The following is a 15,787-nucleotide window of genomic DNA, read 5'->3' as shown; positions in this document are numbered from 1 at the left end:
AAAAACAGAACAATTACTAGTGGCATATGCCACAGCATCAGAAGGAAAGGCTATCTCCAAGCAGACTATTTCAAAATGGATAGGTCACTGCATTCGTTTCTGCTACTCGCAGCATGGCAAACCAGTGCCTAAGGGCATTAGGCCACATTCAACCAGAGCTGCAGCCACTTCTGCAGCCTTTCTCAGGGGAGTACCAACCAAAGACATTTTAGAGGCTGCTACTTGGAGTTCAGTGCATACCTTTACAAAACATTGCAATCTGCCTCTTTACTCTAAATCCAGGGCAGGCTTTGCCACTGCAGTTCTGCAGGGCCTCATAGCCGCTCCTAATGCTGTTTAGCTCCAGCCCCCCAACCATAGCTTTGGGACTCAGCCCAAATGTAATGACTGCAACAGTGAAACACAAAGAACATAGTACAGTTGTGTACACTTACCATAAATGTAGATGTTCGAGTGTATTCACTGTTGCAATCCAGGTTACCCACCCGCCATCCCCCTTATTTTTGCTGGAACTTATCTTTACTTCTCTAATCTATACATCCTAGGTGGTGTATTTGCTTATAGATGAAGGTAAAGCTTATTTTGGTGCATGTATGTTTTATTTACATAATTTTAGCCTACCCTTTTGGGGGCACCTGACATCTGGGGCAAGAAAAACTGAAGAAAATGGCGTTGGCTGCATCTTTTATACCCCTGATGACCTGACGTCAGGGAAGAGGCGACAGCAACCGACGCAGGACCCAAGAGTTTGGAATTCAGGCCGACTGAGGGCAACCTGCCAGCAGGATAACCCAAATGTAATGACTGCAACAGTGAATACACTCGAACATCTACATTTATGGTAAGTGTACACAACTGTACTTTTTATCACCTCATCTGAAAAATCTGTTTAAAGCTTCTTCCATTTTTTTCCAGACTTTTTCTGTTTGAGTTGATATACTCTCTGTGGTTTGTTTATTTTAATCATCTTTGAGTACATTTGACTTATTTTTCCTGTAGGTTACTAGAAGTCATGTCTTACACCAATGCTGGATCTTGCTCTGCTTTTTGCTGAACAGCCGCAAAATTCTTCCCAGTCAGAGTTTTTTCCTCACCTTTTGTGATTGACTTTCTTTCAAGTTCTCTGAATTTCTTTTTTGCTGGCATCAAGGCAGTGCTCTTACTAGCCAGTTACTGAAATTTACCCAGAAATATGAATTTACTGTCTCTCCCTCTCTCTTCTGAGTTTCTGTTTTCACACTGGAAGAATGAAATTAAGCTGTTACTCATTGCACAGCCATCTTGAAAGTCCAGGAGTAACCCTGTGTTTTCCATTTCTTGGACCCCCTCCTTATTGTCTTGTACTACAGGTATAGCTGCCTGCAACCTATATATCTTGGATTTAATGTTACTTTTGCAGTTTACTGCATGCTCCAGAGACATATGTCTTATCTTATCCTTTAGACACTCCTAACCCCCAGAAAATAGTAGCATAGTCCCTTGTCAGATTATATGATTCATTCCATAGCAGACAAATAAGTTTTGCCTGATGCTGCACACCCCTGCAAAAAAAAAGGCAAAACAAATTAATACTGGATGTTCATTGTGTTACACTGCTGCAGTCATTACACTTGGGTTATCCTGCCGTCAGGCAGTCCCGCAGTCGGCCAGAGTTCCAAAGTCTTGGTCCGGCGTTGGTTGCTGTTGCTTCTTCCCTGACGTCAGTGCGCCAGGGGTATATAAGATGCAGCCGACGCCATTTTCTTCAGTCTTTCTTGCTGTGCGGTGCCCGAAGCAAAAGCAGCTCACAAGTGCCGGTCGGCCGACTCCTGAGATTTTCGAAGTTGAATTTCAGATCCGAAGTCTTCAATAAAGCTAAGTACCCCGTTGGGGAAACTTTTTTCTTGCCTCAGACCGATGTCAGAAAAAGTTAATAATTGTATTTCTTGTGGGAAGCAAATACCTCATAAGGACTTCCACTCTTACTGTATTCCATGCCTAGGCCCTGATCACGACGTCACTAGTTGTCGGTTTTCTGCTAGATTTAACAAACGCACTATAAAACGACGTTTTGATTTTGCTTTGCACTACTTTGGCCAAAGGTTCAATTATACAGTGCTGTCAGATCAACCGACGACCGCAATTCATAAAAAACGCAAAGACAAGGATAAAGACAAGCATCTGAGGTCCAAAACCTATGACAAAGCCTCTTCTAGGCCAGTCGCCGGTTCTCAGTGAGGCGCTTTTGCAGCCACTGACACCCGCTACCTCAGAGCCACAGGCCGCCTCCGACTCCCATGTGGAGACAACTAGGCCTCTGGAAACTCAAGGTATTGGGCCTACAGAAACTAATCCCTCAGATGGGTCCAAAGTCACTGAGCAGGCATCAGCTTCTGAGGGTGCTTTCAAACCTTCACAACTTACCATTAAAGCAGCAGCCAAGACAAAGACACCATTAAAGACAAAGAAGCAAGTACAGCATTCTCCAGGACAGTCCTCCATGCCTAAGAAACAGATGCTCAAAATGGCCAAACACCTCATTACTCTAATCAGGGGTTCCCATCCCCCTCCTGAGAAAAGACCTAGGCAGGATACAGACTATGATTCCTCTGATCAGGTTTCCATTTCCTCTGATTCCTCTTCAGACCAGGGATACTCTCTACCCCCCCTACGAGGACTCTGATGCTGAAGAATCTATCCCTTCAGCCTCTCCTCCTGAGGATTACTCTTTTGGGGAAACTTTACATACCATGAGGGAGCATTTCCATTGGAACAGCCAGGATTATTCAGAATCCAAGAAAAGGCTCAGGGACTTTCTTTTATTGCCTCAGCACAGGCCCCTTGCTATTCCGCCTGTGTTAGATATTGTGGATGATGTATTCTCTGAATCCAGCTTATCTCCTGATTCTTTGCCCCCTGCTCCAGCCAAGCCAGATAGGTATTATAGAGTCCCTGACTCTCACAGGTTTCTTTATAAAAACCCTTCTGCTGACCCAGAAACCATTTCCCAGGGCCCCAAAGGGGTTAAGGCTTCCATTGCAAAAAATCCAGTCCCCTCTGACAGGGATTCCAGAGCATTGGATAGATGGGGAAAGAAAGTTTACACTTCTGCAACTTTAGCAGTAAGGGCTTTAAATTGCCAGTTTCACATGCTTAAGTACCAACAATATTTAATGGCTCAGTTAAAACAGAAAATGCTTACAAGCTCAGAAGCTCCTGACTATAAAGAAATGCAGGATTTATTGCATGCAGTTGAACAGGTGGGAAACATACTCTGCAATGTGGTTTTGATTCTTTAGAGGCCACTTGTAGAGCCGCAGTTACAGGTTCTGTGATTCAAAGGCATGCTTGGATAAAAGAACAGAGTTTACCTGACCATGTTAAGGCAAAATTATTGGATGCTCCTTTACAGCATGATACCTTGTTTGGTGTTAAGGCAGAAGAGGTGTTAAAGAAAATGGAGGATAAAGCTAAATCTATGCAAACAGTCGAAGATTTCTTACAGGTACAGCCACCTCGATTTAGCAGAAGTTGGCCTACAAAGAATTGGTCCTTTCCAGTGTCAGACAGGCCACAGAGAGGCAGATACAGACGCCCTAGAGGCAGATCTCAACCCCAAGGCTCTTACAGACAACGACAGTGGGGTACCTCAACCCCAAAAGGAGGTGAGGACAAGTCTCAACCTTACAGGAAACAGTCCCAATGACTTCCCCCTTCGTATGCCAAGCACTTCCCTTTTGGCAGCCCCCTTAGGGGGGAAACTAGCACTTTTTTCTCAAAATTGGCAAACAATCACCCAAGACAAATGGGTTCTGAATATTGTGTCTCAAGGATACAGGTTCCACTTTCACACTTTACCAAGGCTAAAGGGAATGCCAGACCTGCCACAAAATCAATGGGCAGAGACTCAAAAACAAATTTCAGCCCTCATGGACATGAGAGCCATTCAAAAAGTACCACAGCAGGAACAAGGACAAGGATTTTACTCAAGACTCTTCCTGGTCCCCAGAAAGGACAAAGCCTGGAGACCCATACCAGATCTTTCAACTCTAAATATTTACCTGGATGTTCCGAAGGTCAAAATGTTGACACTACAGCAGCTTCTTCCCATGCTGGGCAAGAAGGCTTGGCTTGTTACTCTGGACCTCAAAGAGGCATACCTGCATGTCCCTATCAGACAAGATTGCAGAGGATACCTCAGATTCAAAGCTGGTACAATGCACTACCAATTCTCTGCACTGCCCTTTGGCTTATCTACTGCACCCAGGGTCTTTACAAAGTGCCTGGCACCAGTAATTGCATTTTGCAGACAAAAAGGAATTCAAATATATCCATACCTGGGCGACTGTCTCATTCAAGCAGAGAAAAAGGACATTCTTCTAAAGCATCTGGCATTTGTAAAAAGGCCCCTAATTTCTCTAGGGTACACAGTAAACGAAAAGAAGTCAAAACTAGTGCCCTCACAACAGATATAATATTCCTGGGTGCCAGCTTGGATACAATGGCCCAGATGGCTTATCTCACGCCAGACAAGCAAGGACAACTGATTCAATATTTTCAATTACTGGCAAAAAAGTCCCATCTCCCTGCAAGAAAAATTCTGCAGGCCCTGGGATTCATGGCATCCTGCATACTACTAATTCCATACGCCAGACTGCATATGAGGAAATTACAATGGTACCTAAAAAGTGTTTGGACTCAACACTCTCACAGTTTAGAAACAGTAATACCAATAATTCCCTGCCTACAACAGGAGTTTCGATGGTGGGCACGGGCATGTCACGTCAACAAGGGTCAGCCTTTCACTCAACCCACAGCCAGGCAGACTCTAACAACAGATGCTTCGGATTACGCCTGGGGAGCACACATGGCAGGAAAATGTATTCAGGGCAAGTGGACCTCAGACCAAATGCATCTCCACATCAATCAAAAAGAGATGTTGGCTGTTCAAAATGCCCTAACAGCTTTCAAGGACCTTCTGCATCCAGGACAATTATTAAAGACAGAGGTGAAGCATGTCCATTAATTCTGGGTTGGACATGGCTTTATACGTCAGACACAGATCGCCTCTGAGTAGGCAGTACGCAACTGAGTAGAGCTGGAGTTTCTTTAGTTGAGCTGCATAGGGCATCTGTTTGAGCCCCTTGATCCTCTTGGTGAGGTACTTTTGGGGTCTTTCCAATTGCTGCAGGTGTCAGGTAAGGTACATCCCAAATGGGGCATTGTATTCAATTATGGGCCTGATAAGTGATGAGTAGAGGGGCACAATGGCCTCTCTTGATCTAGATGCGAATCCTTTCATGATAAGGTGGGCTATATAGAAGGTCTTTCTAACCACTTTGGCAACGTGATTGTCAAAGGAGAGATTGCTATCTGCTTGGGTCCCCAAGTCCCTAATTACTTCTTCCAGATTTTAATGGATTACCACCTATGTGGTAATTTGTGGGCACTTTGTTTTTCCCAAAGGGGATGACTATGCACTTTTTGGCATTTAGCTTTAGGCCATGGCTCTGGCACCAGTTATCCATCTCTGTGAGACCCTTTTGGAGGATGCTTGTGTCAGCCGGAGAGTCAATTACGGCACCCAGTTTGCAGTCGTCTGCGAACTTGGTCAGCCATAGTCCACCCGTGTTAGCCTGTACCTCTGAGAAATATATACCGAACAAGAGAGGTCCCAGGACTGAGCCTTGTGGGACGCCACTTGTAACTGGTTTAGAGTCTGACATGGCACCTGCTATTCTGACCATGTGAGTTCTATCCCTGAGCCAGTTTGCAACCCATCTTGTGACATAGGGGTTGATATTTAAGCTGGTGAGCTTATTTATGATGCCCGAGTGGGGTATTGTGTCGAAGGCTTTTGCGAGGTCCAGGTAGGCTGTGTGGACTACCTTCCCTTCATCTATGGCTTTGGTAACTGTTTCAAAGAAGTCGACCAGGTTCAAGAGGCAAGATCTGCCCTTAACAATGCCGAATTGGGTAGGATCCAGTGTCTGGAGGTTCCCAATGTCTTTGTTTATGATTTCCATGATGATACGCTCCATAGCTTCGCAGACCAGGCTAGTCAGGCTTATAGGGCGATAGTTTCTGGGGTCTGTTGTGGCACCACCTTTGTGGAGTGGAACCACTATGAAGTGATACTCTGTACTACCCCCACGTTGTCACTTTCATGGTCCTTTTGCCAGGATATCCTTACCTGTGTTATATAACTATGCAGATTTGGCTGTGCATATGCTAGCTGTTTATACCTTTCTAAAGGACAGCATCAAGTAACCAAGCATTTCTAAAAGGAGTGCTGCATGTCTGCCCACCTTTGAAGAACCTTCCCCTTTCTACAGTCTGAACTTTATAATTGACAGGCTTACCCATCCGCTGTTCAAGCCAGTTGGATCAGCAGCACTGAAGATCATCTCTTGAAAAGTCTTCTTTCAAGAGAATTAATAAATCACCCTAGCTAGCTCATTAGCAGTTAGAAGTACATGCCCGATATCTAATGTTTCTTATTTTTAAGCTGCAAAATACATTTATCTGTGGGGAACTTGCTTTATGTTACACTGATAATTTTACATTAACCTTAAAACTGTAATATGCATGTCCTGGGCTATTTACTTTGGACTCATTTTTTTTGTACATATTCAAAAAAATTTTAATAATGAAATGTTCATTCTTTAGAATCATTAATTCTCAGCAGTTCATATGTCTGTCTGGTTTCTACAACAGTCAACCTTATCTGGAGAATCTCACAGAACTGTTTATGCTGGACATCTGACAGCATATTACACTCTGCCCCTGTATCATGTTTAAATTCTATATTCTTTTCCTTAATTCTGTCCCATCTATTCAGTATCAACTTTTAGAGTACCCTGTAATTTGTGTAGGTATAGCTTTGTATATTCCTGTTTGGTAGAGTAGGTGTTATCTTTATTGTTATGTCATGATTTACAGGAAGCATGCTTTATGTGTTTGTTTGTGAGATGTCCAGTTCAGGGGCGTTCACACTATATAACATCACAACATATGCTAGCAAGGACAGCAAGAGATGCAAAAAAAAAAACAAAAAACAAACAAAAAATAAAAGTGGAGTCATGATTGAAGAGGACAAACTAAATTTTATGATCTGTTGAGAAGGGTTGTCTTGTAGGTCAGTTAACATGGTAAGACTGTCTGTTATTTTTTGCATTTAGACAAGTAAATATGCTCAGTAAGTGCATATTCTTTATTAGTCAAAGAGCATCTTGCTTTAAGTGTTGCTTATGAGTTCAGTAGTCTTGCTGCAGCTGTTCTTGTTTAAACACGTCTTAACTTTTCATTTATGATTTATTTTAAAATGCATTATTTTCTGTTTTTGTTGGTTGCAGATATTTGATGTTAATGTGACAGCAAGCTTCTTGCTGGCAAAACGAGTTGTTCCTCACATGGAGAAACGAGGGTAAGACCTACACTGTTATACTGAATCACTGATAGTAGTGTGCAAGCCCAGGGGAGGGGGTAGTAAGATTGTGAACTGTGCTTCTTAGTGTATTTGGTTGTGATCCTGTCTGAAATAACCCAGTGTGTTAAATGCAGCCTGTTTAATCTTGGAATTAATGACTTTGAGAGACTGCATACTTGCAACATGTATACTAGTTTACAAAAAAGGAATTTTGACCTCAGAGCTGTCAACTGATTACCTTATATTTTACCAGTTTTGCTATACTTTTATTAGGTTGCTGGATGGAAAGAGCTGTCAGCTGATTACCTTCTACCACCATTGGCATACTGCTTTTAGGACTCTGGATGAAAACAGATTCTTTCTCGGATCTTGCCACTCTAGTGAAGTGATTTACTTGCTCTAAGTTCATAATCTGTTTGTTATGTTTCACCTTTATTTGCATTAAATATTAACCTCAAATCACAGAAAAAATGATTACTTATTGGTAGAGTGAGATACCATTCTAGAATAATGAGACAAGATCAGATACCTTAGTGCAAATTCTGTAATACTGCTGATGCCTGTTATTTCACTGGGCTGCACGAAGCAGAACTACAAAAAATAATAATAATTTGCCAGTGTCAGTACCACTTTACTGAATGCACTGTCATTTAATAGGTTAGAAAGGATTGGGAAGAGAGATTGACTAAGCAAGTCACAAAGAAATGGTATATGGGGGGTGATATATGTATGCTTCCCAAATATGCAACAAAGTTTAGAAGATTTAATGTCTTTCCTTGGAAGTGTTTACATAGGTATTTTTATACCCCAAGTAAACTCTAAAGAATTTTTCCTCAGGTAGACAGCAAATGTTGGAGATGTGTTTTTTTTTTTATTTATTTTTATTTATTTTATAGTGGCTTACTGTGAAAGTCCGACTGGACACACGTCCTTTTTCAGCTGAGGCCCGGGAAGAAAAACTCCAGTTAGAATAGTGATATACAAAACGTAAGGAACATAAATGTAACAATGCAAGTCAAGAAATGCCTAGTAGGAATAGTTTGAACCTAAAACATAGATGTAACCTATACAAGTCAACAAGGATAAGTAGCAGTAGTATGCAATGTGATATACAATCTAATGTTATACAAACAGTAGGACATTTGTGGAATTTTATATATGCTTTAGGAAAATTAGATTCTCAGAGGGTGGTTTTACATTATAGTAACAGCAAAAAATCACAGTGTGTTTCAGTTTAAATTCAGGCATCAGTGAGTTATCCATATTTGCAAGGTACTTAACATTATAAAAAATATTGAACAGGCAAGAGTTATAGATGTACTTTCTTCTTAATAAGTATTTCATTGGTACATCAAGTGGACAGGGGTTGTAAAGTGGGTGGTTTGAGGTGGAAAAGGACTGTAGGTAAGATTGTGAAAAGTGTGGAGAAGAGTTGGAGAGGTGATAGTGGTGAGTAGGTAGCCGTCAGCCAGGAGTAGAGCAAGGGCAAAGCCACTTGCTAAGGAGGTGTTTTTTTTAAGCTTGATTTAAATAGCGTCAGAGATGTTAAGGAGATAAGGTTTACTGGCAGGTCATTCCAGAGTTTACCTGTGTAGTTTGCAAAGAGGAAATCTCCTGCTTGATTTTTGGATATATAGGTTTTTACGTGTTTTTTGTTGGTGGATCGGAGAGGTCTGCTGGTAGCATAGGATTGAAGAAGAGTTTGTAGGGCAGGTATTTTTTTAGGATCTGAGAGGATTTTATGGATCATTGTGAGTTGTGTGTGGTGTAGTAGTTGGGGGAGTTCTAACCAGCTGAGTTGCTTGAGTGCTAAGCAATGGTGTGATCTAGCTGGTAAATTTGTGGCATATCTTGCTATTTTATTGTAACAGGTTTCATGTTTTTGTAATTCAGATTTCTTAAGATTAGTGAGATTGGGAGCTGCATATAGTAAGGTTGGGAGTAAGTGGGTTTGGGCAATGGCTATTTTGGTATTTTTGGTGAAGTAGTGTTTGTTCCTGTATAGGGTACCAATTTTTGTGTATTTTTTAACTGTCTGGGAAATATGAATATTAAATTTAAATTTATAGTCAGTTTCTACTCCCAATAGTCTAGTGTATAGTGAGGGGGTTATGATGGTATTATTATGTGAGGTAATATAGAATGTGTTGGGGGGAGCAGTTTGTTAGGAGAGAAGACCAGTAGCTTTTTTTTTAAGGGTTTAAGATTAGATGAGGATTTGTGAGCCAGGACTCAACTTCATGAAAGGCTTTTTGAGTTAAAGTCTGAAGTTCTAGTAAGGAGGGAGCAGAACAAATCACAGTTGAGTCATCTGCATATTGGATGAGTGAAGCACGAGTGGTTGCAAGATGGAGGTTATTAGTAAATATAGTGAGTAGAAGTGGGCCTAAGATAGAGCCTTGGGGCACTCCAAGGACTACTGGTAATAGGGGTGATAAGGTCTGTTGCCATGAGACTGCTTGTTGATGTCCTGTGAGGTAATATTTGAACCAAGCTAGGGTGGAGTTACAGAAATGTAGATCAGAGAGGGTGTTTAACAGGTTAGTATGGGAGACCATATCAAAGACTTTTGACAGGTCCAGGAAAGTAGAAGAGACATAGTTATTGTTGCTCCTGTGATAGTTGGCAATGTTAGTAAATGACAGTAGTGCGGTTGTTGTTCTATGGAATGGTCTGAAACCATGTTGAGTATTAGTTAGTAATTTATTATTAAGTAAGTAGTCAGTGACCTGCTTATGAAATACTCTTTCTAGAATTTTAGATAGTGGTGACAATACTGCAATCGGTCAATAGTTATTAAAATCAGTTGATGGGCTACCTTTATGTAGGAGAATGATGTATGCGGTTTTCCAAATGGGAGGGACCTGGTGTTCAGCTATGGATCTATTGATTAGTATTGATGTGGGGTATGCTATGCCTTCTACTGTTAGCTTTAAGTATTCTGCGGGTAGACTGTTTGCAGCTAATGTAGTTGGCTTTAATTTTTTCAGAAGTTTTTTGATAATATCAGTTGCTACTGGTTGCAGTGAGAAGGTGGATGTGATGTTTGGTGTGGGGAAGGAGGGTTTACTTGTTGAGTGTGTTTGATTTGTAGATAGTTCTAAGATGGTTTCTGTAAAATATTTGTTAAATTGAGTGGCTATATTGTCTTGAGTTATTGGTGGTGGTGGGGGAGTACCTGTTTTACCTGGGAGAAGGATATTGTTTATTGTGGACCAGAATTGTTGTGGGATTTGTGGTGCTTGGCTTGTATTTCTGTGTAGTAGTTAACTTTATCTATTTTAATTTCTTTCTCTGCTTTATTCCTAAGTTCAAGATAAGTTTGAAATGTGAATTGAGACGTTGAGTGATGGGGAAGAAAAAGGTAATTGTGAACATATTTTCTGAGAGTGTAATGAGCTGGCAGACTTTAAAGATTCCCTGCAAACTGCTCTGTCAGAGATACTGGGTGAGCAAATTAGTGTAACTAAGGAAATGACTTTTCTTGAGCTATGATTCAAAATTGGAATTGCCTGTGCATAGTAAGGCCTTGCTGAGTCTAATTATGGTGGTTGCCAAAAAAAAAAAAACAATTACTAGAAAATGGAAATCAAAGTCTAAACCAGCTTTACTTGAAGTAGAGAATATAGTAAAGGTAAAACAACTGGAATTGGGATGTTTAGAAAAGAATAGGGGCAAATTACACAGGAAAAAATGTGAATTGTGGGAAAAATAAATGCAGAGGAGATATGAGGTTTAAAAAAGGCAGGATTTGAATGATCTGTGTAATGTTTGACTGACAATGACCGGATAGATTATAAGCGATGTATAAATTTTGCAACTAAAATTATGTCAATATAGTTTGTTTCCATTTATCTAACTCTATGATTGCCTACGTCAGAAGTGATAATTTAATAAAGAAAAAAAAAAAAACAGGCTTTACAAAGCAGTAATAAAATATATCCTGCTCACTGAATGAAGGTCAAGAGTACAGGACTTTCAAAAGGGTAAAAAAAAAAAAATCTTTAAAATCATACCCAGATTGAATTAGTATCTCACACAAAATTGCTAATAATCACAGTCAATGAATATTTGCAATAAGGTATTCACATAGGGAAGTAATCAAAAAAGATAGCAAAAACTTGTAGCAATGTATTGGATTAAACCTCATCTTAAATCTTCAACAGGGATACACTTAGTGTTTACTTTCCTACTTCCTATATTCTTTTTGTAAGGAACCTTTGCAGATGTTCCAGTTACTACATTTTTCTGGTTAGGTATTTACCGAAGGAGGCATTATAATCAATAATGGGTTTAATGAGGGCTGAGTAGGGTGGTATGATGACTTCCCTGGTCCTAGATGCAATGCCCTTACATATAAGTTGAGATCTATAAAAGGATTTCCTTATTACCTTTGTACACATGTTGGTTGAAGGCCAGGTTACTGACCAAATGTGTTCCTAGATCCCTAACTAGTGGATCAACTCCTACAGGTGTTTTATTGCTGACTTAGTTTCCCGGGGTGGCCAACTTCCCAAAATATACTATAATTCAATTCTTGGCATTGAGTTTTAAGCTGTGGCGTGGGCACCAGTCATTTGTTCCTCTTGTAAAATATTTGCTTCTTTGAGGGGGATTCTGTTACTGCTCCCAGTTTGCAATCCTCTATGAACTTGGTCAGCTAGAGGCCTTTGACATTGGCCTTGACGTCCAAGTTGTAGATTGCAAAGAGGAGCAGGCTCAGAGTGGAGCTCTGTGGGACTCCACTGGTGACCGGCCTCTTTGTGAAGGTGGTCTCATCAGTCCTAACTTCCTGGGTCTTGTCTGTGAGCCATTTGGCTATCCAGTGCTTTATACAGGAGTTTATGCCTAATTCTGTAAGTTAACAATGCCCAAGCTGGATATTGTATGAAATGCCTTAGCCAGGTTAAGGTAGGCAGTATCCACCGGATGGTCATCCATTGCCTTGGTGACCTTTCCAAAGAAGTCCACCAGGTTCAGTAGCCATGACCTTCTTTTAACAAAGCCAGGCTGGGATGGATCCAGTGTTTTAAGGTCTCCTATGTCTTTGTTGTTCTTTTCCATGATAATTATTGCCTTGGCTTTGTATACAAGACTAGTCAGACTAAGTTTGTGGGATCTGTTGATGTTCCACCATTATGAAGACATATAACGGTTGCAGTCCTCCATTCTCATGGCATGAAGTTTGTTTTGAGATTATAGTTAAATAGTAACTCCAGTGGCCCCTGATAGTTAATATTTTAGACCATTCAGGAGGCATCCCAGGACATTACCAGGGCCCACTAAGGCTGCGTTCTTGGCCTTAGTGAGTGCAGTCAGGTCATGCTCTCTATTTGTAGTTGGAGGGGTTATGTTTTAAGGTATTTCTTTGGGAGGGGGCTAAGGATTTGTGGGAGGTAAAGTTGAAAATGAATCTGTCAGCAAGCAGATTCACTTTATCACCTGGCTCAGTGAGTGTGGCACCATTAACCACCAGTTCAGCACACTGCTGTCTGCTGCCTTTGAGATTTCTGTCATAGCTGAAGAAGGCCTTATGGTTGTCTTTTCCTGGATGGCTAACTTGACCTCAAAATTAGCTTTGTTAGACTTATTAGCACTCGTAGTTGCCTGTTTAACTTTATGAGAGAATTGCTGTCTTTATGGGAGGTAATGCTTCCTGATTTTGGCTATGATTTTTTCCTTTTGTTCTATAACCTGTATAATTTGTGACGCCACTTGGGTGATTTGTTTTTGAAGTATGTTTTGAGCTTACTTCTACTAGGTACAGCAGCCTCTCTGCAGCCATTAACATGTCTGTATAGGGTTTCTGTAAACAATTCTGCATAGGCTGCTCTGTACTCTGGGATTGGGAGGACATTGAATTTTGGCAAACTATCGCTTAATAAAAGATAGTTTGCCTTGGAATAATTCCAAACTGTTAATGGGTTTACTGTGGTTACCAAGTTGATTTTCATTTCAAAGCTGTATGGTCGGATCTTACCAGGGAAGATGTGACATGGTGGGGGTGCAGCATTCTCTCATATTCTTGAGTATGAGGTCCAGAATGTTGGCGTATGCAGTAACTGGTAAAGGGTGTTTGTATTTACAAAGTCCAGGAATCTGTGTGCCTGCAGATTTGAGGTTGTGTATGATTCCCAGTCTACAGAGGAGTAACTAAAGTGCTCCATGAGTAAGGTGTTAGGTTGGAAGGTGATTGTCTCCAATAGGTTTAAGTATGCACTGTGAGTTTCATGGGACGTAAATGATGACCTATAGCGTGCTAGGATATGGTTCAGTATTTTATGTATGTTGGCCTGCATGTGGAGAAAATTCTGTCATCCTGTTTAACCAACCTAGAGGTATGCTTGTTATTGATGTATATCGAGACACCTCCAGCTTTAATCCCTGTTTGTGCAGCTAATGGTCAAAATCTATGAAAGATACTGAAACCTTGTACTGCCGAGTATTCTCTGCAGCTTCAAACCATGTCTTGGTAACTGCACAGATGTCTATATTCTCCAGGTGAGGAGGGCTTGGAGGAATGTAGTTTTTTCTTTAGGCTTCTGACACTGAGCATTAATACCTTGAGGTTCAGTTGAGTTAATTTTCCTATGTTGGTAGGTATGTCAGTTTTACTGTGCCTAAAAAAAGGATGTATGGGGGTGAATATAGTTTTAGTCAGTATTCAAAATCCTAGAGGGGACAGGTGCAGACCATCCTTGACAAACCAATGTGGTCTGTTAACCATGTCTCCCCCTTAGAAGGACACCAGAAACGCGGCCAATTGTTAAAAGTAGTTATTTTTTGTCTGTATTGTGGCACCTTCCTTGGTAAAACTGTTATGCTGCTCAGTGCTCGGATCAGACTTGTGAGTGTGTGTAATTGGGTGGATCCTATGTCCAGATAGGCAGCTAACAGTTATCTTCTCCTTGTTCAGCCTGGTTAGGGGGCATCAGTATGTCTTACAATGAAGTCCCGTATTACTACAGTCCTGAGAAGTGTGTTTGCTTGCCTTATGGGATTTGTATTTGGGGCTGCACTGAGTGTGGCAGCATGTGTGGTGTTAAGATTTGCTTTTGCTGAGTACATTTGGGTTTGCTGAGTATAGTCTTTGCTGATGGCCTGTCTAGGTGGTCTTTGTTGTTTAGGAAGGTTGCCTTTAAGTGCCTCAGCACACACACTGTGTGTGTGTGTGTGTGTGTGTGTGTGTGTGTGTGTGTGTGTGTGTGTGTGTGTGTGTGTGTGTGTGTGTGTGTGTGTGTTTTGTGTACAATGTATGGTGGGTGTTGTATGTATGATTTTGATAACCTGATGTGTGTTTGTGTGCGTAAGGTTAGCCTCCGGTGACATTATGTATGTACACCTCTCACATACTGTAGTTGTTAATTTAAGGATTAAGTGGTTGTCAGTAACATAAGACTATTCCTGTATTGTATCAAGGTACCCATCTCCATCAAGTTGGCTGCACAGAGGTTAAGTAATGACATATCCATGTTGCCCAGTCCTCTAATTGGTTAGCTACAGGAGTATGGAGTACAGGGGTTAATAGAACACTACTAAGGGTGCTTTGGGGAGGGGGTTGGAGGCATACTAGGCTATAAAATACTAAATTCTACTAAATTTAATGGCATTGGCAGTCGACATGCAAACTAGCTACTCTAAGCTTGTCAGTCCGCAAGGTATTTGCTCTACACTTACTCTTTTACAGGGTACCACCTTATGGGCAGTTTCTTTAGGGAAAATTTGCTTATAGTTGTTGCCCTTTTGTACATTTTCCAACTCAGATAGACCAGGTAAACACCTGCTGACACTAGATGAATAATCCCAGTCCTCATAATGTAAAAGCATAGTAAAAGAGTGTTCAAAGTGAAATGCTATGACAAACAAACTTAATGAACTTTCTAGATAGTCCATTTAGAAGGTGATTTTAATGTAAACAGTCTAACAGCAACAACACTGTGAAATGCAAGTTTTGCAAGTAAAACTGCAGTTAAATGCACAAATCAAGGAAATGGCAGAGATTTGTTTAAATAAGTTAGAGAAGTGCAGTTTAGCAATCAGAAGTACTTAGCTTTGTCTAGGTGGCACAGGATACAAGTAAAACTCTTTAAGAACACAGGCTAGGATGCTAGGCTTTGCTGAGCTCTATGGAAATGAGCACAGAGACATACAGATGCACCAAATTTATACCAGAACAGAAAATACAAAAAAAAAATGACTATAAGCAATCTGACTAATAAAGCAACACTTAGAGCCCTTTTGTGTGTTTCCCAACTCAGACAGACCAGGCAAACATGTTGAATAACTTAATTAGTGACTCCTTATAGTTCTCATATGTTGCCAAATGTGGAAGTCCTTGCCTTTAGCCCTCGAACAGGTCCACAACCACTGAACTTCAAA

The 15,787-nt window shown here is 40.9% G+C and overlaps 1 protein-coding gene across 1 annotated transcript in view; it reads left to right on the top strand.

The window, feature by feature from the left end:
• The window catches only part of LOC122790792 (dehydrogenase/reductase SDR family member 4-like), a 582,153-nt gene that overhangs the window by 329,373 nt on the left and 236,993 nt on the right, over nucleotides 1-15,787 (top strand). Inside the window, exon 4 of the mRNA XM_044058413.1 lies at nucleotides 7,335-7,405. Coding sequence (XP_043914348.1) covers nucleotides 7,335-7,405 — 71 coding nt within the window. The remainder of the gene's footprint in view (nucleotides 1-7,334; nucleotides 7,406-15,787) is intronic.

This window comes from Protopterus annectens, chromosome 16.part0 (assembly GCF_019279795.1).
Source record: "Protopterus annectens isolate FY-2018-M chromosome 16.part0, PAN1.0, whole genome shotgun sequence".
Classification (NCBI taxonomy): Eukaryota; Metazoa; Chordata; order Ceratodontiformes; family Protopteridae; genus Protopterus; species Protopterus annectens.
This window is presented reverse-complemented; position numbering and strand designations above follow the sequence as displayed.